Raw genomic sequence first — 24,976 nt, 5'->3', positions numbered from 1 at the left:
GGAAATTAAGGGCGCTCCCCCGCAGGAAGCCAGCCAGAGATGGTGCAGCAGGGAACCAGCTGGAGGGAGGGCGCTGCTGTTCTGAAGAGGGGGGAGCAGTTGGACGCATTGAATTTAGTTACTTGTGGGTGACTTGCAGAAATGCTCCACGAGAAGTAAAATCAGATGCCTACCTCAGTGTATACAAAGGAATTACAAATGGATTAGATGAATTAAAAATGGTGGCAAATGTGAAAGTCAAATCAGTAAGAGTAGTAGAATCCATGACACACTATTCATGTGTTCTTGGATTAGGAAGGTCTTTCTTTCTTTTTTTTTTTTTTTAATTTTGCATCATTTTGATTCTTTTTTTTAACAGAAACTTTAAATCCACATATTATCCGGGGAATTTATTATTTTTTAAAATTTATTTTCTTTTTTAATTTATTTTTGGCTGCATTAGGTCTTCGTTGCTGCACACAGGCTTTCTCTAGTTTCAGTGAGTGGGGGCTACTCTTTGTTGCGGTGCACGGGCTTCTCACTGTGGTGGCTTCTCTTGTTGCAGAGTACAGGCTTTAGGCACATGGGCTTCAGTAGTTGTGGCACGTGGGCTCTAGAGCACAGGCTCAGTAGTTGTGGCGCATGGGCTTAGTTGCTCCGCGGCACGTGGGATCTTCCCGGACCAGGGATCGAGTCCCCTGCATCGGCAGGTGGATTCTTAACCACTGGGCCACTAGGGAAGTCCCTAGGAAGGCCTTTCTAAGCAGGACAGGGAAGGACTGACTGTGCAGCCCAAGTCACCATAAGTTTGTTCAGTAACAGACAGAGGCCATCCCAGGCGTGTGTGACATAACTACGGTTGATGTCCTATAAAACAGAGAAAAAGACAAATCTCCAGTAGGTTGAGATACAGGGCTGGCCTTCGCCTGTCAGAGCGGCCCTGCAGAGTTGACCACTTCCAGTGTTGGGAGGAGCACTGTCAGGTTAGGGGGTCCCAGAACTGCCACCCAGCATTCCTTCCAGAAGGCACTTGCTGTCATTCGCTGTCGCTGAGCTCTTTCCACTGGAAGAGCCGTGCGTAGCTCTTGTAACTGTACCAGTTGTGAGAAAATTCAGAGCACTCTAGGTTTGAAGCAATACATAAAACCGTGTGGTTCATGTTTTCTGTATTCTAAGAAGAAAGACAGTAACATGCATAAAGTAAATTGGCTTTTGCTGAAGCGCTGAAACAAATCTCACTGTAAGAGGAAATGCAGCTTTTATGTAAAAGACCGGCAGCACATGTAATTGGTAGGTGCAAGCGTGTGATAATGTGTCTTCACGTGGAAGGAATTATTTTCCCTAAAACTCAGCTGTTAGGTGAGCTTTAGGGAAAATAATTCTTCTACAAGGCATGTAGCCTGCATCTTTTCCTGTTTCATTTCCAAAAACATTGGATCTTGGCTAGAAACTGTCAGTACATAGTTGCTGCAGAAAATAACTAACTCCTGTTGAGTGTTTTCACCCTTGTGCCAGGAAGCGCTGAGCGGGTTGGGTGTGGTAACTGGTTGAATCCTGCAGCAACACTGAGAGTCAGGTGCCACGTAGAGTGAGTAATGGTACCAAGGGTTCTTACAGCTGAGTAAGAACCCTGCAGGTCTGGCTGCCCCACACTGCTTCACAATGAAGACCATTTTTTTTTTTTTTGAAAATAATAGTTAATCGTTTATATTATAAGACCAAAACCTACTCTTTTTTTTTAACTTTTTATTTTATATTGGAGTATAGTTGATTAACAGTGTTGTGTTAGTTTCAGGTGTACAGCAAAGTGATTCAGTTATTCATACGCATGTATCTATTTTTTTTCAAATTCTTTTCCCAGTTAGCAAAACCTACTCTTTTTAAAAAATGTTGAATAGTACCTGAGGGGGTAAGTGAAAAGTAGAAATCCCATGGTCTGTAATTTTACCATTAAGTTTAGTGTAGTATTTTTCCTGAAGTTTTAAAAATATATTCAAGTATATATATATAACATGTATAGCATTCTGTAAAGGTCTTTCAAATATTTTTAGATTATAGTCATTTGTTTCTCATTTGCAGTTTTAAATAACGAGTTCATTTTTAAGGACTCTCACTTAGTATAAATCATAGTTTTTCATAAACTAACAATGTTTTGCTTCCTTAAAATGAAAACAGGTATGTGAGGCTTATTCCTGTTTGTTATGTTGTGGAAGTAATTACACTGAACATGATATTTGGAAAACAATCATTTCTAACCCATTTTATGATTTTTTTAATCTGTAGGGAAAATAACTTAATTTTTTTAGTCTCTCCGTTATGCAGTTTTAACAGGATTAAGTCTGAGCAGAGTAATTATGTTAAGGTTTAGTACTCTGGGCTTCCCTGGTGGTCCAGTGGTTAAGACTCCGTGCTTCCACTGAAGGGGGCATGAGTTCAATCCCTGGTCAGGGAACTAAGATCCCGCATACCACATAGCAAAGCCAAAAAAAAAAAAAAAACATTTAGTATTGATACTAAATTTTTTTTTTTTTTTGGTACGCGGGCCTCTCACTGCTGTGGCCTCTCCCTTTGCAGAGCACAGGTTCCGGACTTGCAGGCTCAGCGGCCATGGCTCACGGGCCCAGCCGCTCCGCGGCATGTGGGATCCTCCTGGACCAGGGCACAAACCCGTGTCCCCTGCATCGGCAGGCGGACTCTCAACCACTGTGCCACCAGGGAAGCCCTTGATACTAAATTTTAAGGGGCACCTCTGAACTTTAGTTTTAAAATTCTTCTCTACAAGGCGTGTAACAATGGAACACCTGATTGCGCAGGTGCGCATTGAAAACCAAGCCCTGGGTGATGAAGAGTTGGCGGGGGTGGAGCTGGACCGCGTTTGCGGGTACACAGCCCTGAGGGGGCCCCGTGGGCCTGTGCTGTCAGCTCAGGGGGCCCTCGGAGACGGCCCTGTGGCAGATGGCAGTGTCTGGAGCTGTGCCCAGAGTGGGGAGGAGGGTGCTGCCTGGAGCCGTCCGCTTGGACTGCTGTGCTTTCTGTGGACGAGTGGCAGTGCCGATGGCGGATTTGGATGGGGCTAACGAAGTTGGTCTGTGCAAGCTACTCTTGAGGATTTCTGCCGGGGAAGCCGTGTTAGCCCGTGTCAGCCGGGCTCGCTTCTAGTCTCAGCGACCCCATCAGTTCATAGAAAGCTTGATTTGTAACATGCTCGTCTTTACAAACACAGTGCTTTCAGAGCAAATTCTGGTTGCCTTATACATGGTTTAATAAAAAATAATTATTTACTAGGTGATGATGCTTGTGGTTTATGATGATGAGAAGAAATGCTGCTCACCATTTTTAAAGTTTGTCTTTTTCTAGTTTTATTTTAGAACTGATAGCGTTTCCTAAGAAAATATTTTGTGCTAGTTTATTTCAGGACCGTTAACAGTTTTATTTTCTTTCTTTGGTTTTGTCATTTGCTGCAAGCTCTGTTTCAACCTTGTGTGACTTGTAATTTTTGATATTTTTCAGACATGTTTTCTAGATTGTTACTAGTTTAGTACAGATGTTCTAAATAGTAGAGATTCAAATTATATGTGGTGGTTGAACTAAAATCCATTTTTGACCAAAGCATTCAAGAACAAAAATTGAGCTTTATATTTCATTTCTACCTTATGATGCAGATGTTACACACAGTGTGTACTAGGCAAGGTAAAGGGTATTAAAGGAGAAACCAAGTGTAACTTATGAAGCATCTTAACTCGGATTTTAAAACCCTGCTAGGATCTTCATGTTTGTAAAGATACTTACTTAATTTCTTAGGTTTGAAACCAAAGTTTGCTCCCTATACAGAGGACCTCTTTTGGCTGTGCTTGCCGGCTTATGTGTGCTTAGCCACTAGTGAAAGCGAGATAGGAGGGAGACACCGGGGTGATTTATGACGATAGCGCTTCCTTTAACGCTGGAAGATGTCGCTCTTGGCCCACCGTCTTCTGAGGTGAGCACTTTTCCCTCTTGGGACTGGCCGCTGCAAATCAAAAGCCGTTAAAGAGCTCTGTTTACGGGGACGTGGGGAGGCTCCCCTCAGCGCCCTCTCCCTCCCCCCATGTTAAGCCGCTGGGCCTGGAAAAGGGGGGGTGCCTGGTGTGAGCCCGGGCTCCGGCTCTGCTGTGCAGTCGCTCCCTCCCATGTCCGGGACAGTCATGGGGCACGTGGCCTGTGAGGAGGTCATCCCAGTCGTAACACTTTCGGGGAGAAGGGAGTGGCCAGGAAGAGTCTAGAGAAATGAGGACAGTGAAGCCTGCACAGGGCACGTCTCTGTAAACAAACGTGTTTACAAAATGTTGACTTTGTATTCATTCCAAGATTTTCTGATGCCGTTGAAAACGTTTTCAATCCATTTTTTCACTTGCTCTTTCAATACTGCTCAGATTATAAATGCAAATCAGATCTCCCTTGAGTCACAGGCTGAGGCCGCCTTTAGGCCATGCAGCAAGTAGGAAGGCTCTAATGTTACACGCGGGCTTGAAGTAGCAGTGATGTAAGGGGAGACTGGGAACGGCATTGTGAACATGCCAGGCACTGTTAGCGGGAGAACTGGTATCACAGTTGCACTTTTGCTGCTGGGGTCCTGATGAGCTGAGAGAGACCGGAGCTGGTGTTCTAGTCTGCTGGCCCCAGGAGCCATCTGAGCTGCCGCTGGACTTCGTTTATTTAGGTTGGGGCTGAGTGAGTGTTCCATCTCAGGGATTGTCAACTCAGAAGGAAAAAAAAATCCTTTTTTTATTTTTATTTTTTGCGGTACGCGGGCCTCTCACTGTTCTGGCCTCTCCCGTTGCGGAGCACAGGCTCTGGACGCGCAGGCTCAGCGGCCATGGCTCACGGGCCCAGCCGCTCCGCGGCATGTGGGATCTTCCTGGACCGGGGCACGAACCCGCGTCCCCTGCATCGGCAGGCGGACTCTCAACCACTGCGCCACCAGGGAAGCCCCAAAAAATCCTTTTTTTAAAAAAAATTTAAAACAGGCTATATAAGTTTATTCCACAAGCTAATTAAAGCTAACTTTTTGAGTGCTTGTCATGTGTCAGGCACTGCTTTACAGACATTATTTCATTTAATTCTCTCTTTTTTACTTTATTTTATTCTATAATTTTATCTAATGCTCACATTTTACGAGAGGAACTAAAGATTAATTTTGAAGTGTTCTGAGTCCATATCATTATCTGTCCAGGGAGGAAGAATGAGGCAGCAGGGTTGATGGCGGACAAGCCGGGTGTGGAAGGAAGCAGCAAAACGCATTCTAATAAGATACATGATCACACTGTGTGATGCGGTCCACAGTGAACGCAGGAGACAGCGCTGGTCATCACTCCCTAACTCATTACTGAGTCACGCTTGGTGTGGCCTCTGCTGCTGCTTTTGGAGGGTCTGCTTGGAGAGGTGGTCTTCCAGGCTGTGGAGGAAGTACTGGCCAAAACAGCATTTACCTGGGCCACGGGTCTGATTAAGCAGGGGCAGGATTCTGCGTATAGTTGTATAGTTTTATACGTACATGTGTTTCACTGGAGAACAGAACATAAAATTCACATGGTTACAGGAGCGAAATCAGAATGAGTAGAAAAAAGTGAGGGCATCCAATTGCATGCTCCCTTTCCTTCCACTGTCGTAGCCACTGAGCTCTGACTGTGACGGGCCTTGGCCTCCCTGCCCTGTCTCCTGTCTGCCTTTCCTCCAGAGCCGCATGGCCTGCTCTTCCTAGAGTTGTGTGTGTCCACACTGGTGCTCTCTTGATGGTGTTATCTTTGGGCATTTTATTACGTTTGAAGCTCCTCTCATAAAACATTTAGCCAAAAGTCTACCACTGTGCCTGCCTCTCAGCTCGTGTCTCTGTGTTGTCACCCGCAGGACTTTTACGTGGTCACTCTGCTGTAATCCTATCTTGCTTGTGATAGGCTTGTGATGGCCAGTAGCTGCATTTGGTTCTTTGATAGAATTTTATTTCAGAGACAAGAAATTAAATTTCTTTTTAAATTGTGGTATAAGGCCTTCATTAAACCCAACTAGGGTGGTGTCGCACAGCTTTATCTGTCTCATCGATTGGGAGAACCAGGTTGAACAGTGTGGTCCACTGTGCCTCTGACAGCTTTTGAAAACACCGTTTGTTATGCATTAGAAATTAACCTCTCTTTTAGGTAGATGAAAATGTGAGAACATATTGATGTAACTTTTAAAAGTAAAAAGGCTGTAATAGATAAACAACATGGACCTTTGTATAGCACAGGGAACTATCAATATATTCAATATTTTGTAATAACCTATAATGGAAAAGAATGAAAAAGAATATATATATGTGTATATATATGTTTGTATGTATAAATAACTGAATCACTTTGCCGTACACCTGAAATCTTGTAGATCAACTATACTTCAATTTAAAAAAAATTAGGAAGCATTAGGACTTCCCTCATGGTGCAGTGGTTAAGAATCCACCTGTCAATGCAGGGGACACGGGTTTGAGCCCTGGTTTGGGAAGATCCCCACATGCTGCGGAACAGCTAAGCCTGTGAGCCACAACTACTGAGCCTGCGTGTCACAACTACTGAAGCCTGCATGCTAGAGCCCCTGCTTTGCAACAAGAGAAGCCACCGCAATGAGAAGCATGCACACTGCAATGAAGAGTAGCCATCACTTACAGCAACTAGAGAAAGCCCGTGTGCAGCAACAGAGACCCAGTGCAGCCAAAAATAAGTTAAAAAAAAAAAGTATGAAGTAAAGATGTCCAAAAAAAAGAAAGCATTAAAAAAATACATTGGGGCTTCCCTGGTGGTGCAGTGGTTGAGAGTCCGCCTGCCGATGCAGGGGACATGGGTTCGTGCCCCGGTCCGGCAAGATCCCACATGCCGTGGAGCGGCTGGGCCTGTGAGCCATGGCCGCTGGGCCTGCGTGTCCGGAGCCTGTGCTCCGCAACGGGAGAGGCCACAACTGTGAGAGGCCCGTGTACCGCAAAAAAAAAAAAAAAAAAAAAAAAAAACACATTGCATGGGACTTCCCTGGTGGCACAGTGGTTAAGAATCTGCCTGCCAATTCAGGGGACACGGGTTCAAGCCCTGGTCCAGGAAGATCCCACATGCCGCAGAGCAACTAAGCCCGTGCGACACAACTACTGAGCCTGTGCTCTAGAGCCCGCGAGCCACAACTACTGAGCCCATGTGCCTAGAGCCCGTGCTCCACAGCAAGAGAAGACACCGCAGTGAGAAGCCTGTGCACTGCAACAAAGAGTAGCCCCCTCTCACCGCAACTAGAGAAAGCCTGCGCACAGCAAGGAAGACCCAACAGAGCCAATACATACATACATACATACTTGCAAGTGAAATAAAAAGGCTGTTCTTGCATATGTCCTCCTCACCAGGCTCTAACTGCTCCTTCTGTGCTGAGTCATGGGCTGGACCTCCTTGGGCTGGACCTCCTTGGATCCCTTCAGTGACCTTGCCAGTAGCGCTGCTGCCACCCTGCTTCACAGATGGAGCTTACTGTGTGCGAGGAGCTGGCCTCAGGGCAGTCAGTCAGCTTGTGGGCAGAGCTGGGATCAGAGCCCAGATCTGTAGGGGTCAGTCCCTGTTCTTAGCTGGACGCTCTAGTGTCTCCATGTCATAGTCATGATGTTTAAATTAAATGCTACTTTCGGGCACCTGCCATTCACTTGTTTATAACACTGTAAACCAGTTTCTGTAAACCGGTCCAAATACTCAGTTCACTAAGGACGTCTTGAATTCTTTTTTTTTTTCTTAAATAAATTTATTTATTTGTTTGTTTATTTTTGGCTGCGTTGGGTCTTCATTGCTGTGCACGGGCTTCCTCTAGTTGCGGCGAGTGGGAGCTACTCTGTGTTGTGGTGCGCAGACTTCTCATTGTGGTGGCTTCTCCTGTTGCAGAGCACCGGCTCTAGGTGCACGAGCTTCAGTAGTTGTGGCTCGTGGGCTCTAGAGGGCAGGCTCAGTAGTTGTGGCGAACGGGCTTAGTTGCTCCACGCCGTCTGGGATCTTCCTGGCCCAGGGATCGAACCCACGTCCCCTGCGTTGGCAGGCGGGTTCTTAACCACTGCACCACCAGGGAAGCCCCCATCTTAAATTCTTGAATACGAGTTGTAGAGAAGTTGGTAGAAGTTAGCAGCAGTTATAACTGCTTTAACCAGGGGTTGGTAATGTGGATGTAGTAAAACATGGAAGTGAAAGGTCACTTTTGAGAGTTAGGAAGTAAAAATCAGTTACATCTTCTCTAGAGGATGAGAGCAGTTTTGGGGTATTAGTATTGTTATGGTTGCTTAGTAAGTCATTACTAACCACAGCGCAGTCAGAAGCCATTATTACACAGCTGCTGGGTGTGGCTCTGTTCTGCGGGGAGCTGGGAGGAGAGCTGAGCCAGGAGGCTGCCCCTCGTGTGCTGTTCCTCAGTCTATGTGCCCTTGAACCTGGGCACCAATGCTGGTGGAGGAGACAGAGGGGAGCTCGAGGCAAGTGAACAGGTACTGAACAAATACATGGACTCGTTCTCGAAGGTAAGTTTATTTGCAGCAAGAGATTTACGTGTCTATTAATAGAATGAATTGTACTTGTTGAGTGTGTGTTCTACCTGGGCTGGCAGGCCAGGTCCCTGAGAGGAACTGAGCAATGTTGAAATTAGTAGGCACAGTGAAGTTTTTATATATAAACAATGGTCCTTATTTCTATGGGTGCTTAATTTTTGAAAGAATATTTGGGGCTTCCCTGGTGGTGCAGTGGTTGAGAATCTGCCTGCTAATGCAGGGGACACGGGTTCGAGCCCTGATCTGGGAGGATCCCACATGCCGCGGAGCAACTAGGCCCGTGAGCCACAGCTACTGAGCCTGCGCGTCCGGAGCCTGTGCTCCGCAACAAGAGAGGCCGCGATAGTGAGAGGCCCGCGCACCGCGATGAAGAGTGGCCCCCGCTTGCCATAACTAGAGAAAGCCCTCGCACAGAAACGAAGACCCAACACAGCAAAAAAAAAAAAAAAATTAATTAATAAACTCCTACCCCCAACATCTTCTCTAAAAAAAAAAAAAAAATATATATATATATATATATATATATATATATATATATGGACTGTTTCAAAGAATATGGAGTGAATTTAAGTATTTTTGGCTTAGTTTATAGAAGTCAGTCATTTACACCTGAATATTTTTTGTCTAAGTTTATCTTCCTTGATCTTTCAACAGCAGTTTATGATTCACATTACTCCTACGAGGGTGTGGGGTTTTTTTGAAGTGTGTGTGTGTGTGTGTGTGTGTGTGTATTTTTAGCCAGAGGAAAGTTTGAGTCATTCCAAAGAAATGTAGGTGACAACATGAAAAACAATATGCTCAAAACTTTTTAATTTAAAAATAATCTGTGTTTTCCTTTGGGGAAAAATAAAAGTATTAACAGTGCCTTAAGCTTATCTCTTATTCACCCTGCAGTTTTCTGATGCTGAGCTGCTTGTAAAAATTTTGCTGTCTAGGAAAGTATGGGAGTGCTTCTTGACCACGGAAGAAGAATCAGTTCTGCTTTACTTAATAGCAATGAAAATTTATTCCAGAAGAATGAGAACATTTTGACACCTTCAGGAATTTAAAAGTACATTTTAGGAAGGATTCTGAGTTACTTTCTGTATTCTTTTCATCATTTTAAGTCAGTTGATCTAGGATTTCCCCTTGTTGCTTTTGTAGATTTATAATCCTAGGGAACTAAGTATGACAACTGTGTTCTGGGCTTGCAGCCATGAGAAAACTTGTCTCCTTTGCTTAAAAAAAGAAAAACCAAACCAACCCCGCTTTACTGGCCTTGTTTAATCAAAGTGTTGACGGTGACTCTAGTCAGTCTGCATTGGGCCACCACAGACAGGGCTCCTCTGTGTGTTCCGGCCTTTAACAGCCTGCATTGCTTTTCCCGCCTTCTGCAGTATGCTTTGAGACCGTGAACATGGACTTTTCTCGGCTCCACATGTACACTCCTCCCCAGTGTGTGCCCGAGAACACTGGCTACACGTATGCACTCAGGTGAGCTGCTCGCATGCGTGTTACGTTGTCTTGCCTGGGCTGTTCTTGAATGCCTTTGGGTTAATGGGGGCTTTATGGTACTTGCACCCAACTACTCTGTGTTGAAAGTGAAAATATCTATGAACTTTATGTTATGCTCTGGTTTTACAAAACTGCTAAACTGACTTGGAAATTATGAGGTTGTTTTGAAAACCGAAAGTTTCTGATGACTCAGTGATTAGTCATTGCAAATGAATGACTGTTTTCGCCTACACCCAGGTGGCTGTGGTCTCAAGAACACATCTGTGTGGTTATGGTGGGGTTTTGTGATTTATATTAATGGCTGAGTATTTTAAAATTAACAGAACTAACCTGGAAAGTGACTTGGCTTTGAGAGGAGCCATCATAAATAGAATTTTGATGAAGCCCACGGTTTCAAGACGACAACTTCTGTCAAATGCACTGAGTTTTCTGTTTTTATTTGTATCCGATTTGATGCTGAACCTTGAAGTTTGAGTCTTAGAAGCTGTTGACTTGCTCTTTGCCTTTCTAGTTTACCAAGTATTGATAGAAAGGATGATTGAGACGAAACTTAAGTGTTATAAAATTATGGGCTACTGCCAAAGAGAAAACATTCCTGGATTGGTGAAGATTTGATTGGCAGATAGAAAAACCTTTGCATCCTGGCAAGATGTTTGAAGCACACAAGGAAAATGCTAGTGTCAGTTTTATCAATGGCTTATCTTCTAAAGGGTAAAAATGTAATTGAAACTTAAAGAAAATTGGAAGATATTTTAAGAAAACTGCTTCTTAACAGCATTAGTCAAATCTCATATTTAATGATTGAGTTTTTAGTCACAATTTTAGATCATGTCACACTTTCTGTAGTAACACACTTTGTTTTTGTGAAAAGTCCTGTAGTATTTTAGAACAAAATGAGTGGGCCAACTCAAGTAAAATTCCTCCTTATTCTGTATTGTGGAGCATAAAAAATAATAGTTCCTGGTAATTTATTTTTAGCTTTTATAACCCATTTTATTTTGTTTTTATATTTATTATAACCCATTTTAAATACAGTTTTTAAAAGTTGCCTATGTCTGGGTCTCTACAGAGAACCCAACCCTCGTCCAGTGAGGCGTGCAGCTGGATCGGAAGTGGATGAGAGCTGAAGTGGGAAAGGCGGGCGGACTGAGCTGTGCTGGGAGGTGGGCCTGTGTTTGAGGGCGGTGGGGGGGGGCGGGGAGGGCAGCGAAGGGTTTCAGCCGGGAGGGGTGGGTGGAACCAGGGGTATGCAGATATGGAGAGTGGGGCGGTGCTGGTCAGAGACCCGGCAGGAGTTCCGGTGAGACTCCGTGGGGGCCCTGACCACTCGCTGCAGCGCTGGGCAGGGCGTGGGGAGGGAGGGGTTCGGGAGGGAATGCTGGGGGCCTTGTGCTTGACTGGAGGAAGGGGGATGAAGGAGGAGGCAAGCGTGACAGTCACGGCTTGGCGTGGGCACAGGAGCAGGACCACCAGTCAGCAAGAGGGGGTGTGAGACCCAGGCTGAGGAGCCATGTGGGCGGCAGTTCTGGTCTGGCCATCAGTAGGCCATGATGGCAGCCCGAGGGTGTCCTGGGCGCCGAGGGCCCACAGAGGCCCAGGAAGCGGTGGTGGGCGGGCGCCGCAGCACAAGGAGCAGAACTCCTGCGGAGGGTCCCCGCCACCCGACACCCAGTCTGGAGGGGGCACGCCCAGCTGTGGACCAGCCTCACATGGCAGTGCTGAGGCGGCTCTGTCCTTACCTGCCCTTCCCTCTCCTGCCAGTGTGTCTCTGTGTCCCCACCCTTCAGTGAAGCCTCTGTTTACCGTCCAGCTCCAGCGGCAACTCATGGTCCCTGGAGGCTGGGTTTCCCTGCAGCCTTTCCCCGCAGCCCCTGGCCACCTGGCCTGGCCCGAAATTGTCCTCCTCATATCCTTGTCCTTCCAGACCCTCCCCTTCCGCCTGCTAAACTCCCAACTCTGACCGTCTGTCTCATTGCCACCTGGGTGGCCCCTGGCTGACCAGCCCATGTCCAGCACGGCTGGCCTGCAGCCTCAGCACTTCCGGTAAACACGTGAAGGACCCTGCAGCGTCCTGGTCGTGCCATTTCTCTACGATGCTTTTCTGTTATGGAAAATGCCAAGCAGTGTGAAAGTTTGGAGAATAGTTTCAGCAGTTACCAGTACTTGGTCTCCCCTCCCCAGTGGGTTGTTTTGAAGCAAATCTCTAAAAGATAATGATATTTTTAAAACAACTAGTCAGAATACCAGGTGTTGAGAACCCAAGGTAGAAGGAGGGGAGAGGAGAGAGTCTGGGGCAGGTGACTGTCACACATGTTGCTAGACAGTCGGGACCTGCTGGGCCCTGGGTGCATCTGTCTATAGGAACCTGTTACAGATGATGGTTGGGATCCCAGCCTAGGGCAGGAGGGCAGAGGTGCTGGTGGAGCGCTCACAGAGTCGTGGGGTGGGCGCCCCTCAGGTGCAGACAGAGGCGCTTGTCAACATTCAGGTCTGAACTCAGCACAGAACTGTTGGTCCCCGCCTCCCTCCCTCCCTATATCCCCCCCCCCCCCCCCCCCCCCGCCCCGCCGTGAACACCGCTGCAGCTTCTGTTTAGCTGAGCACTGTCCAGCTCAAAGTGAAAGTACCCATGTTCCTACCTCCTCTCAGCTCCAGAGGTAACTATTGTTACCGGTTTGGAGGTGTTTTCTGAGCTCTTACACATCTGTGTTGGTAATATGTGCTTTTATTTATTATTGAATATTTAATTTATTTATTTGTTTTTGGCATTGCTGCACAGCTTGCTGGATCTTAGTTCCCCGACCATGGGTTGAACCCTGTGCTTTTGTGTTATATATATTTTTAAAAACATGAATAGGATGATAATAGAGTATTTCTTTTTTCATTTAACAGTATATCTTGGAGGTCTTTCTGTGACAGTATATATAGATCTTTTATGTTTTCTAACGGCCTCACTGCATTACATAAGGTACATGTATCCTAGTTTATTTCATCATCCCCTTATTAATGGACATTTCCCAGTCGTTTGCTCTTTTCTTTTTTTTGGCCATGCTGCGCGGCTTGCGGGATCTCAGTTCCCCAACGAGGGATTGAACCCGGGTCATGGCAGTGAAAGTACGGAATCCTAACCACTGGGCCACCGGGGAACTCCCTCATTTGCTCTTACAAACAGCCGCTATACTGGCTTCTTCCCAGGGCCCTCTCTAATCAAAGTAACAGGTATTTGGAACACCCTTACTGCCGGCAGGGCCATTGTGTTAGAGGTCCTGTGTTGGAAAGCCAGGACCATGTCCAGACTGGCAGCGTTGTCACATCCCCTGAGTTGCAGCCTCTGGCCTCTGGGGCGTGTGGGGATGGGAGACAGAGGTCTGGGTGCCGTCGTCAGCTTCTTGCCTTCTGCACGTTTGCGTATTTGTCTAGGTTGCTCCTCGAGACACACACCTGGTCTGGGGCCTGACAGAGGCCGGTGGACTTGAACTGCACTGTCCTTTCTTGATGTTCAAGTTCATAAATGGCCGTCCTCTAAACCCAGGACTTAGGTTAAGAGTAAGATGGTGGAGGGGTGCTGGTCCATTCTTGGTAGATTCTGACTTGAAATAACAATTTTCTTAAACGAGAATTGTAATTATGTAAAATACTAAAAATAATCTTGGAAGAAAAGTAAGCATATTTTATACTAAAATTAGGTAGAGTTTAGTATCCTTGCTGCTCAGTGTGGGTTAGGGCAGCCTCTGTCTTCCCCACTCCAGCCTCTCAAGTTGAGGAGGACCTTTTCCTGAAGTTATGTGTGACGCCTCAAATGGATATGACAACTTGAAGCAATTTGTAATAACTTTCTGAGGGTTTGATTTAACAGTTTCTAGTGTCATATCTGATAAGTTTATGATGAATTTGATTCTGAAAATATTTTTATAATATAAAATAAAACGCGGAAATGTTCTTAAGCCCATTTACTTTAACTCAGATACCCCTGGTTACCGTGGATTTCCAGACCCTTAGCCCAGTGGTCTGCTGTCCTGAGCAGGGTCTGTTCTCCCACTGCCTACTGGACGTGCCCCCAGCGTCTCCACCTCCTCCTGCGGATAAACTACCTGAGGGGTTTGGAGCTCCCTTCTCTGCCACAGCAGGTCCTGCCCAGGGCCTCCAGGGTGCAGGCCGTCCTCTAGCGCGCATGTGCACGAAGGCCCTTTGGTTGAAGCCAGGACCGAGGTTCTCTTGCAGCCCCACCTTCTGTGCCTTGGGCTGCAGTTCTTCACTTGGTCTGCTTTGCTCCCTGTGGCAGCCGTGGCCTCTCCCTCCCTCTCTCACCTTCCTCCTTCCTGTCCGGTTGTGAGCTCACCTCCTGGAGGTGTGGAGTCCTCACTGTGTGGTGGCCCCGGCTGCTGGACTGTCTGTAGGATCCCCGCCCCCAAGGAGGCACAGAACAGGTTCTCAACTCACGTTTCTGGATTTGGAAAACTTGCTGACAGCACAGAAGGATCTGTGTTTTGGTTTAAGATAATAATGTGGAAGGGTAGTGGAGTGGCTTTTCTGTGTACTAGTTTGTCTCTGGGTTTATGATGAATTAAATGCAAAGTGCGCTGGTGGCTCAGTCACTGGCTTTTCCTTTTCTCCTTACATTGATTCATTCAGTGACCTACTGGGATCTCGGATTAAATGTCACGTAGTGGTCACTGTCTCGTTAACTGCTTTATCAGGCAGTGTCTACTAGTAAACGGTTATGATTTTCTCACAACGTTGATCTCATTCCTAGGTGGGGAGTCTCGTGAATTTAGCACATCCTCACACGCTCCCCAGGGCCGGGTGTAGCCTTGAACACCAGGCAGCTGGGGGATTCATTTCACATGTGCTGTGATCAGAGCAAATGTAGGGGCATCAGTTGTTGAGCAAGTTGGGTGCCAGCTTGCTTTTGCTCTGTCGGAAAGGCTTCACATAGTCATGGCTGTTTTTCTCGTTTAAAAAAATTTTATTTATTTATTTACTTTGGCTGCGCCAGGTCTTAGTTGTGGCATGCGGGATCTTTGTTGCAGCATGCAGACTCTTAGTTGTGGCATGTGCTGTTTTTAAAAATTCACACTAGGTTGCACGTTCTGTTATTCGTTTGTTTTAAAAGTGGTGTGGTAAGCGATGTTCATCTATGATGAGGTTTTTTCCTTCTAGTTCAAGTTATTCTTCTGATGCTCTGGATTTCGAGACTGAGCACAAATTGGATCCTGTATTTGATTCTCCAAGAATGTCCCGCCGCAGTTTGCGCCTGGTCACCACAGCCCGTGCCGCTGAGGATGGCCCCGCTGGGGACAGAGCGGCCAGGTGAGCGAAAACAGTTAAAACCAAACACATGAGGTTTCGGTGTGTAAAACTTCACTCTCTCGAATTTACAGATATGTGTGTACACACACAACTGCACACATGGTCGTAGCTTTACTGTGAATGAGGCTGAAACCAGGGCTGGGGAGTGCGGGTTGTTTGGCGCTGGTGTAGAGAGGGACGCGGGCACCCATCCCGTTCGGGGCAAGTGTTCCCAGCTCATCTGCGTAGCGGACCCCGCCAGCAGTTAAGGGAGGAGCCCTACCCATCATCATGTGCCCTGCAGGTGTCTGTGTTGTTAGTGCTTTAAGTCTGTGTATGAAACCCGTGTGAACTGACAGATGCAGGCATGAAGTTCAGCTGTTTACCTGTATTCATGATTGTCCTATTCACTAGATTTCTGAACTCTCCACGTGCCCATCACTTAAGGGGCGAAAGTGTGCAGGATCTTTGTGCCATTTAGAGAGAAAGAATAAAAGTAACAGCTTTCCTTTACCGTCACTCACGTGAGAGTGACGAGTTTCCTGCCTGAGTGGTCCACTCTTGGAAGTGGGACGGTGGCTCTTGAGAGGTGATGGGATACTGGCCTGACAGCAAGGCTGGGCGCTGGTGTCTGTGGCGTCACCTCCCCATCTGTGGTTCACACTCACACACTGCACGCCCAGCAGCCACCTGGGGTTCACTTGCAGTGAGGTTCTTGGGTATCCTGGTTTGGGGTGTTCATGCAGGTACTGCTGTGGGAACCACGGCTGTAACAGGCTGGTTCTCTGTCCCTGAGCAACGCTGGAACCAGGTTTCCCGGTGCACCTGCTCATGGGGGCCTTCCTGTCTCTGCTCCCTGCCTTTGGCTCACTTCTCGCTCCCTCAGTGGGGAGGGTCTTCAAGGGCTTTGTCTCCATCCTTGTGGTAGGTCCAGTACAGGAAGGATTTTGGCGACAGCCTCTCCTCGCTGTACTTGATGCAGTTCCGCCTGTACTAGTGACTGAGAAACAGTGCGGAATGTGCCTGTGGGTGCACTTACTTGTTTTAAATGGTGGGGGGGACACTAAATCTATAAATCATATAATTTCAAAATATAGGTCATTTTTATTCTTAGGTTATTTTTAGTTTGAACCACTTTTGGGTCATGAGGCCCCAAATAATCTGAGAACTACTTTGTGTGTACAATTTTAGGAGGAGTTCTTGAGCCCAGCTTAACAATTCCTCTTTTAGATTAACGGGTGTCTCATTACAGCAGAAAGGGCATAAGAACACGTGGCCTTAACAGTAGTATATTCATTCTCAGGCAGAGATTTTGTGTTGGTCAAATGTAATCATTTGTATATACTAGAAAAAGTCTGTAGACTTGTTCCTTCCTCCTTCCTTTTTAGACTAGCAGAGCAGCGCAGCAGTGCACACAAGCCGGCATTTAGTATCAACCACACCTCGAGGAAGGTCCTGTCCTTGGCTGTCAGCCAGAGCGGCTCCAGTGCCATGCGGGCTGCGGCTTGTCTGCGGCCTCCTGCGCTGGACGAGTCTCTGATCCGCGAGCAGACCAAAGTGGACCACTTCTGGGGTGAGTCATCTCCAGTGATTTCTCTGGTTCTTCTGGGAAGAAGGGGTGTCATGGCCAGGTTGTTCCTTTTCCCCTTACTGGGGGGAAGGAGCCCCAGGAAGTTTGGAGGCCTTCCTCTGGACTGAGATCGGAAACACAGGGAAACTGCTTCCAGCTGCCGATCGTGTGTCGCGATGTGGAAGATGGAGTGGAGTGGTCAGGGCAGTCTGATTAACTCTGTGTGTCTAAATGCATGACTTTTGTGGGACGTTTAAGCAAAGTCATTGGTAAACTCACCAGCATGATTTCAAGTTCCAGACAGCAATTTTTGTCTCACTGGAAAGCATCTAGTGTAGATGAATTGACCTTAGGAAACGATGCGGCTTGTGACCTGTATTGACTAAGGCAGCAGCGTGACCCCAGTCCTCCCTGTGGAGGACTCGATGGCCACAGGGGCCATGGCTTTGAGGGGCCGCAGAGCTGCTTGTGTCCCCTTGATGTTCCGGTTGGCCCTTCTGAGAAGAATCAAAGATTAGATTAGTTCCAGAAACCTTATGTGCTGAGTTGGGAAGCTCTGGAGTTCGTATTCTGTTTTGCTCACTAGCAAAGTAGCTCCCGGGCAGCAGAGGAGGTGAGTGTGCTGGTGCTGAGGTTCCTGCCTGTTCTGCTGTGCACAGCATGGGTGTGTGTGTGTAGACAGTGTGAGAGTGCGTGAGAACAGAGCGTGTGGGAAGGTATTTTCTCCAGAGCTGTGCTTTCACCTGGAATTGAAAGCAAGCATCTGCATATACCTGGAGAATTTCTGTTAGTTCTAGGCGTTGTAGGAAGTCAATCTTGACCAGTGCCATGATGCTGATTTATTAACCATTGTAACCTTTACCTTTGAGTTTGTGTATTTTGTTCTGTTTTAATAATTTGAGCTCAACAGCAAAAATATGTGTGTTTTTTAGGTCTTGACGATGACGGAGAGCTTAAAGGTAATTTCGTCCTTTTCTTCCCCACATTTTTCAAGATGGAGGTTTTAGTTAGGTGTTTGCAGATTGTAATAAGCAGGTTCCATCTCCTTTTTGCAAACTTCAGGTGGGAATAAAGCTGCCATTCAGGGAAACGGTGATGTGGCCCCAGGGGCCGTAGAAGCAGCAGGGAGCAACGGCTACACCTGCAGCGACTGCAGCCTCCTTTCTGAGCGCAAAGGCGCGCTCACCGCGTACTCCGCTGCCCGTGGCCCGGCCTCAAGGATTTACTCGAGGGATAGGAGTCAGAAACGTAAGTCTTGCTCTTTTAAAAGTTAGAAAAAGAGTTCACGTCCAAACATTAGATATTTCCTTTCCTTCTCATCAACCTTGTCTTATAGGCCTCAGTGTCTGCACTGTTTCTACTGTAGACTCGAACTCAAAGTTATCCTTTAAAAGTTTAAGAGACGCACCAAAAATTAGCTTTGTTCCTCCTCTCTCAACTTACATTTGATGTGGTTGGTCTTTTTGTACCTGGGAGTGTTTGGAATTCCATAAATTTGAACTTGGAGTAAGCAGGAGAAACCTCGTCCTGAACTGGACCTGTGGGCTGTGCAGTCACCTGCAGACGCTCCTTCTTTTCCTAGGAGCGCAGACTCCAGGCGCCCAGGGAGTCAGGGTGGGAGGCGGTGATGCTTGAGGCAGGGACGTGTTGTCTCTGGTCTCTGTTGTGGGTGAGAGTCCGTGACCGCAGGGGCAGCTTACCGGGAGTGTGCAGCTTCTGGGGGGCACATGGCACACCAGCCTTGTTTGGGAGGGCGGCAGGCATGGTGGAAGGTCTCGCGGGGCAACCTTGGCCCTGCTGACCGGCAGAGGAGGCCCTTGGGACCCCGGTGCGCCTGCTTGACCACAGAGGGCCCGGGCCTGCCCATGTTCCCAGCTCTGATCAACGCCTGGGCCAGACTGAGTCGGCCTCGCTGCTGGGCCCCTGGGGAGAGCACAGCTACAGAGGCCCTTCCGGGGGCCACCATGTGACTGTTGTGCCCCTCCAGGCTCGGGGCTCCGCAGCTGCTGTGATCACTGTTCGCCTTAAGGGAACACATAGGGAGGCTGGGAGCCCTCGACTTGAAACGTGTCGCCTTGTTTCCAAGCCCTTGGTACCTTGTCTGTTTAATCTGAGCACTGGAGTGCTTGGCAGAGCCAGAGGACATGCTCGGGCAGGTGGACAGGGTCTGGACAGAACAGTGCAGGAGGGCGGGGCGCTGTCTGTCTACTCCCTGTGTTCCTGGCTGTGCCCTGCGCACGAGGGTGCCCAGTTCATACTTCTCAAATGGTGATTTTGACATGATGAAGGATGGTACCTGGACTGACAGTTATTTCTATTTCGGCGTCTCATCCTTGTTTCTAGACCTTTGGGTCTTGGCTGCTGTAGTGTTACCGACCTCCTTAGCGTTAATAGAGCAGTGTGGGAGTACAGTGAGGGGAAGGGGGTGGCAGAATCAATGTGAGGGTTTCCTCTGTAACAGTTTCTGGATCGTGTGGGTGCTGTAGAGACCAGCATCGCTGAGCGCTCACTCTGCCTCCTGCGCTCTGTACCCATGACCTCACTGACCCTCATAGCAGCCCCGCTGGACACTTGTCACCCTCATTGTACAGACGGGTAAACTGAGGTTCAGCCAGCTTCACACACTTGCTGGTAAGTGATGGAGCTTGGACCTGGCCCCAGGCATCTCGCCTGCAGGGCGCCCTCCCCGAGACGCTGTGTCCTCTGAGTGCTCTCCCAGGGCCGGGACTCCGCACCTGGCATGCCGTGTATCGGGTTTTGAGGCTGCATTTTGAAGTGTGCCGTTGCTGAGTTGAGCATAACACCTTTCTCAGGGTAAAAGCACGTTCCACAAACGGTACCTGGTGGAGTCGTGGTGCTCACAGGTCGCCGCCTGTCTGTGGCAGTGTTTGCTGCTGTTCCCCAGCTACGTCTGCGTCACCAACAATGCAGCCACTTGTTCTGACAGCATGGAGGATGGTGGGCCTGAGCCCAGCTGTGTGGTTGCTGTGTCTTCAGAGGGAAGGTCAGCCGTGGTAGCTTTGGTGGCAGCTTCTGGAAACTCATCCCACTTCCTGCTTAAATCGGTCTTGAGTATTTTGGTGGAGTAAACAAGTTACTATACTGTTATTTGCTTTGAGCTTCTATTCTTATCATGCCCCTTGCTCTTTTAGATTATAGCAGTGGTTTGTAGAGCCAATGCTAATTTGTTACCTTTGAAAAAATTAGTTTCTAATTATTTGAGTAAAACATTTATCAAAGAACTTTTGAAAACCACAGAGGTGTGCAAGGAAGAAAATTAAAATCACCCATAACCTACACCCAGAGGCTTTTCACTCTTATTGCGTGGTTGAGGTCACACCGCATGAATTTGTTACATGGGCGTATTTACTCAAAATATGGGTAACTCTTCACAATCATAAGTTAACCCCCACCCTACATTTCCTTTCTTTTTATTCTTTTTCTTATATTCTCATTGTGAAATCTTTAAACCTTTAAATTTATCTATTTATTTAATAGATGAATTAAGTTGCCCCTTGTCCCTCCCAAGTCCCTGTCTGGTTTCCCTTCTGGAGGGAGCTGCAGCTAATCCTGTTCATTGTGGGTTCTCCTGCCTTTTTAATGAGGTGAAAATCATATAACATGAAATTAACCGACTATTTTAAAGTATACAATCCACTGGTATTTCACAGTGTTGTGTAACCACCACCTGAATTTTGCTTTCATGTTCCTACAGAAACATGGAGTGTGTTTTTGTCTTTACTTCAAATACATGGTTTTGCAATTTTTTTCATTTTGAATGGTAATTGCGATGAACTTCATTCTTTTTGATGCCTAATATTGCATTTACGGTTGTATCGAAATTTGTTTAGTCAGTGTCTAGGTGGACATTCAGGCTTTCTTGTTTGTACACTTTTAAAAGCAGTGTTTTCTGTGGGTGTATTTGTGTATGTGCACAAATCTTCGGGGTAGGCAGGCCAAAAGTAGCTTAGGTGCATTAAACATCATTCATCCCGCCTGAGCCACGTAGTTTCTGATTCTGAAACCTTTTGAGGTTCAGGTTGAGTGTGTTGTTGACAAAACGTGATTTCCTGGGCCACGTCAGAAAGGCTTTAAAAGCCTTCCATGTGTTTTCCCTGGGACATTGAACAGCGCTCACCAAAGCAAGGTGCTGATAGGATGCGTGCAGATGGACAGATTCAGTACTGCTGTGAGGGTTGGCACCTGTGTGAGAAACCCGGGAGACCCGGCTCTCACCTGTGTGAGAAACCCGGGAGACCCGGCTCTGCCAAAAGGCGCTCCTACGTGGGCCAGCGCGCCTCGGGCCTCCCTGGCCCCTGGGCTAACCGCACAGAAGGACCCAGGGAATTGGAATCTGAAAACACACGCTTCTGTGTTTTTTCTCTTGCCTAAGACAATGCTTGCGTCCCCCAGTAGAAGGTGTAAACTAACTTAGAAAAGATAGGTCTGAATGAATGAATGCGTGAATGAAAAGTCATTGCTTTGAAACTTTGTCAGTTGTCTTGGTTGCTTTGAGCAGAATTTTGCTAATTGAATCAGCCTTAGTCTTTAGAGAAGTAAGGACTGAAAAGTCTGCTGCTTCTGGGAGAGGGACCAGCCAACTTGGCTGACTTCGGGGTCGGACAGCTGTGAGTGCCGAGCGGCTAAGGCTGAAGTGGGCGGCGTGACACGCTGTGGCTTGGCCTCTGAGCTGAGCAGCTGAAATACTACTGACTGGCTTTGTGGAGGAGCAGCTCTGATGGAGCCCGTCCTCCTGAAGAAACCGTGATTAGCGACTAAATATATTTTAAAAAGTGTTCCACCCAGCAGCTTCTAAATAAATACTTATCACTGCTGAGAAAAGTAGATTGTTTACAATTTCAGTTTAAATAGATTCTTCCAGTTGACTTCCCAGAAGACTGACCAGGATTGCCCTCTCCCTATGGCCACGTGAGGGTCCCCATTCCACGTACTCTTGCTAAATAAGTGTTTATATTTTTGTTCTTTTAAAATGTTGCCGATTTGATGAATGAAAAATGGATTTTGGTGTCGCTGATTGTCAGTGAGACAGATCCTGCATTATCTCTTCATGAATTTTTCTGTTTTTGTCCGACCTCTGTATAAAGTTCACACTGCGGTGTAAAACAAAGAAGAGTGTGAGTGGGGTAACACAGAGTTGGCCCTGACACTCGGGGGCTCCTGGCCCCAGGTTTACATTTGTTTTGGTTCAGGGCTCCAATTCACAGATAGCCTACTCCTTTATTCAGGCTATCTGCGGGGGGAAAGCTCTGATTTTATTTCTTCTGAAATCACTCCAACTCAGACCTCTTCAGTCCCCACTGGCCTCACGCATGTACCCTAAACTCAGGGAGCTGAGCCGGGGGTGAGTGGACGGGCTGGGTATTTGTGCATTTGGGTACGTTGGCGAGCAGACCTGTCTGCAGGCCGTCCCATGGAGTCACTGTGCAGGAACAAGCCTCATACTTCAGCTGCAACTCAGTGAAGAAACTTTTTTTTTAAACGTCTTTATTGGAGTATAATTGCTTTACAACGTTGTGTTAGTTCCTGCCGTATAACAAAGTGAATCAATTATATGTATACATATATCCCTATATCCCCTCCCTCTTGCATCTCCCTCCCTCCCACCCTCCCTATCCCACCCCTCTAGGTGGTCACAGAGCACCGAGCTGATCTCCCTGTGCTGTGCGGCTGCTTCCCACTAGCTATCTGTTTTACATTTGGTAGTGTATATATGTCCATGCCACTCTCTCACTTCGTCCCAGCTTACCCTTCCCCCTCCCCGTGTCCTCAAGTCCATTCTCTATGTCTGCATCTTTATTCCTGTCCTGTCCTGCCCCTAGGTTCACGAGAACCTTTTTTTTTAGATTCCATATATGTGTTAGGATATGGTATTCGTTTTTCTCTTTCTGACTTACTTTACTCTGTATGACAGGCTCTAGGTTCATCCACCTCACTACAAATAACTCAGTTTCTAGAAACTCTTTTTTAAGAATAAAAACTTCTAGCCACTGTGATTTGCAGACTGTCACCCTGCACATTGTAGGTTATAGAGGTTGCACTGTCCTGGTGCTCCAGGTGCTGAGGAAAAGGAGCCTCAGGTGGCCATGTCGGGTGTCTCTGTGTACCCTGCGGCACGTGCTGTAGCGGATGTCCTTGAAGGGGCTGCTTCTCGCTGACAGGCCTTCTCGAGGCTGGGAACACAGTGGGATGGCTGGGCCGGAGGTCAGGGAAGAGAAGTTGTTTGCCAATTTCTAAAGATGGTAGCGTGTGCGTAAACAGCATTGGGGTGAAGTGACCTCAGATTGGATGTTTTATGGAAGATGGCCTGTGGGAGAGATGTGGTGCTGCTGGCGTTCCAGGATGGGGCTGGTTTGCAACTCGGCCCGAGCGTGTGTCTCTGGTGTCCATTTAAAAAAGTGGGTTCCAGGGAATTCCCTGGCCATCCAGTGGTTAAGACTCTGCGCTTTCACCGCCCGAGCTTATTAGGTTGGGGAACTAAGACCCTGCAAGCCGCAAGGCACAACCGAAAAAAAAGTGGGTTCCACTTTGCCCAAAGTGAGTAATCAGGCTCTGACATAGGGAGCGCGTGCTGCGAGAGGAGTAACTGTGTTCACGGTTTCTCACTAGGCCGCGCCGCTCGCTGCAGGGATAGCGTCTTGTCGCTGATCACGCGCACCTTGGCGTCCTTTCCTTCGTTCTTAGTTCAGCTCTTCCAAGTGGCTTTAATGAAGCTCAATTATGAATCAGAAAATTACAAATTGAAAAGTTATGAATCAAAAGATCGCGAATCAAAAAGCTGTGAGTCAAAAAGCCATGAATCAAAAGGTATTTAAATACTTTCTTCCTCCTTTTTCCACCAAATAGAGCTTTCAAGGTGGAGAAAACACTTTTCCCCGCGTGGCGCTTCGCTCACGCCCTCTCCTCGCGTCGTTTGCGGCCTCGCTCTCTCGCAGCCTTGCTGTGCATCTCTCTCCCTGTTCTCTGTGCAGTTCTGGGTGTTTCCTGGAAGTTGATCAGGGTTTAAACGTTAAATAAAAAGTTAACACACTCATCTTTTTATTCTTACGACCATCTTTAAAGCAAAAAATTTATCTGACTGGCATTTAGAATGATGCTTCAAAAATGTTTGAAGCGGGCCCATCCCGTGTGGTGGTCGGGGCATGCCCAGGGTTGGCGGGACTTGACGGCGTTTCCTGAGCGAGGCAGTTACCTCGCCCCTGGCCTGCACCCCCAGCACCACCCCGACCCGGCCACTCTGCAGAGCCCCTGTCCCGGGCTCAGGCCCCTCTCGCCTGTGTTGCAGCTCATTCCAGTCACTGTGGGAGGATGAATGTGAGAGAGCCCCTCGGCGAGGACGGCCACCTCCGTGCAAACGGGGCGTCGCTGTGTAAGTATGGCTCGGCCGCACCTGTGCCATCCTTTTAGGCCGTCCTGGGGCCCCACTGGTTAGGACGGGGCCGGGGCTCTCGCTGCCCCCTTCACACCAGGAGCCTACAGCCACCAGGGGGCACTGGCTGGGATTTTGGTTTTTCATAATTGAGTTTCCTAGTTTTTTCAAACTGCCGTTGCTGCGCACCGTTGAGATTGACAGGGTTTGCGTGTTCATCTGTCCAATTAACTGCTTGTCCCACCCCACAGGCGATGACTGTAAGGGGAGGAAGCACCTGGAAACACACACCGCCACCCGCTCGCAGCCCTCGTGGCCAGGAGGGCTGGCAGGGACCGTGGGGCTCGCCTTGTCCCATGCAGGTTGTCTCTCGCGCTTTTGTGTTTTGTTTCTGTCGTGTTTTCGCAAATGCTCCTTGTTCATCGTTTCTTTGTGCTTGGAATTCAGGTGTTCAGTAAAAACAGGAATATAATAACTGTCTTAAAATATGGAGAATATGGCTCTTGAAAAGCTTCTTTGTAAGTGTATTTAGTATAAATTAAGCGTATGGAAAGTTACGTATTTCAGGTGAAATGAACGGTTTAGAAGAAGCTGTGTCCTGCATGGGGTACAGTCGGCCCGCGCCCGGGAAACGGGCCGCGTCCTGAGCCTGTGCAGCCGGGGTGCTATGGAGAAATCCAGTTTGTACCTGTCAGTG

General features: G+C 47.6%; 1 protein-coding gene across 13 annotated transcripts in view; it reads left to right on the top strand.

The window, feature by feature from the left end:
- Window positions 1-24,976, top strand: part of SUN1 (Sad1 and UNC84 domain containing 1) — a 51,819-nt gene that overhangs the window by 4,997 nt on the left and 21,846 nt on the right. For 3 of the 13 annotated variants that reach the window (XM_032604381.1, XM_032604383.1, XM_032604385.1), the window contains exons 2-9: window positions 9,916-10,012; window positions 15,194-15,343; window positions 16,711-16,895; window positions 17,825-17,851; window positions 17,955-18,140; window positions 23,520-23,717; window positions 24,196-24,279; window positions 24,531-24,641. In XM_032604381.1, coding sequence (XP_032460272.1) covers window positions 9,936-10,012; window positions 15,194-15,343; window positions 16,711-16,895; window positions 17,825-17,851; window positions 17,955-18,140; window positions 23,520-23,717; window positions 24,196-24,279; window positions 24,531-24,641 — 1,018 coding nt within the window. In that variant the 5' untranslated portion in view covers window positions 9,916-9,935. Of the gene's footprint in view, window positions 1-8,350; window positions 8,513-9,915; window positions 10,013-15,193; window positions 15,344-16,710; window positions 16,896-17,824; window positions 17,852-17,954; window positions 18,141-23,519; window positions 23,718-24,195; window positions 24,280-24,530; window positions 24,642-24,976 lie in introns of those variants that run through there. The other 10 variants (XM_032604394.1, XM_032604392.1, XM_032604382.1 and 7 more) reach the window with 9 other exon arrangements.

Source organism: Phocoena sinus, chromosome 15, assembly GCF_008692025.1.
Source record: "Phocoena sinus isolate mPhoSin1 chromosome 15, mPhoSin1.pri, whole genome shotgun sequence".
Taxonomy (NCBI): Eukaryota; Metazoa; Chordata; class Mammalia; order Artiodactyla; family Phocoenidae; genus Phocoena; species Phocoena sinus.
Note: the sequence above shows the minus strand (reverse complement) of the source record. Positions and strands in the feature narration are given on the sequence as shown.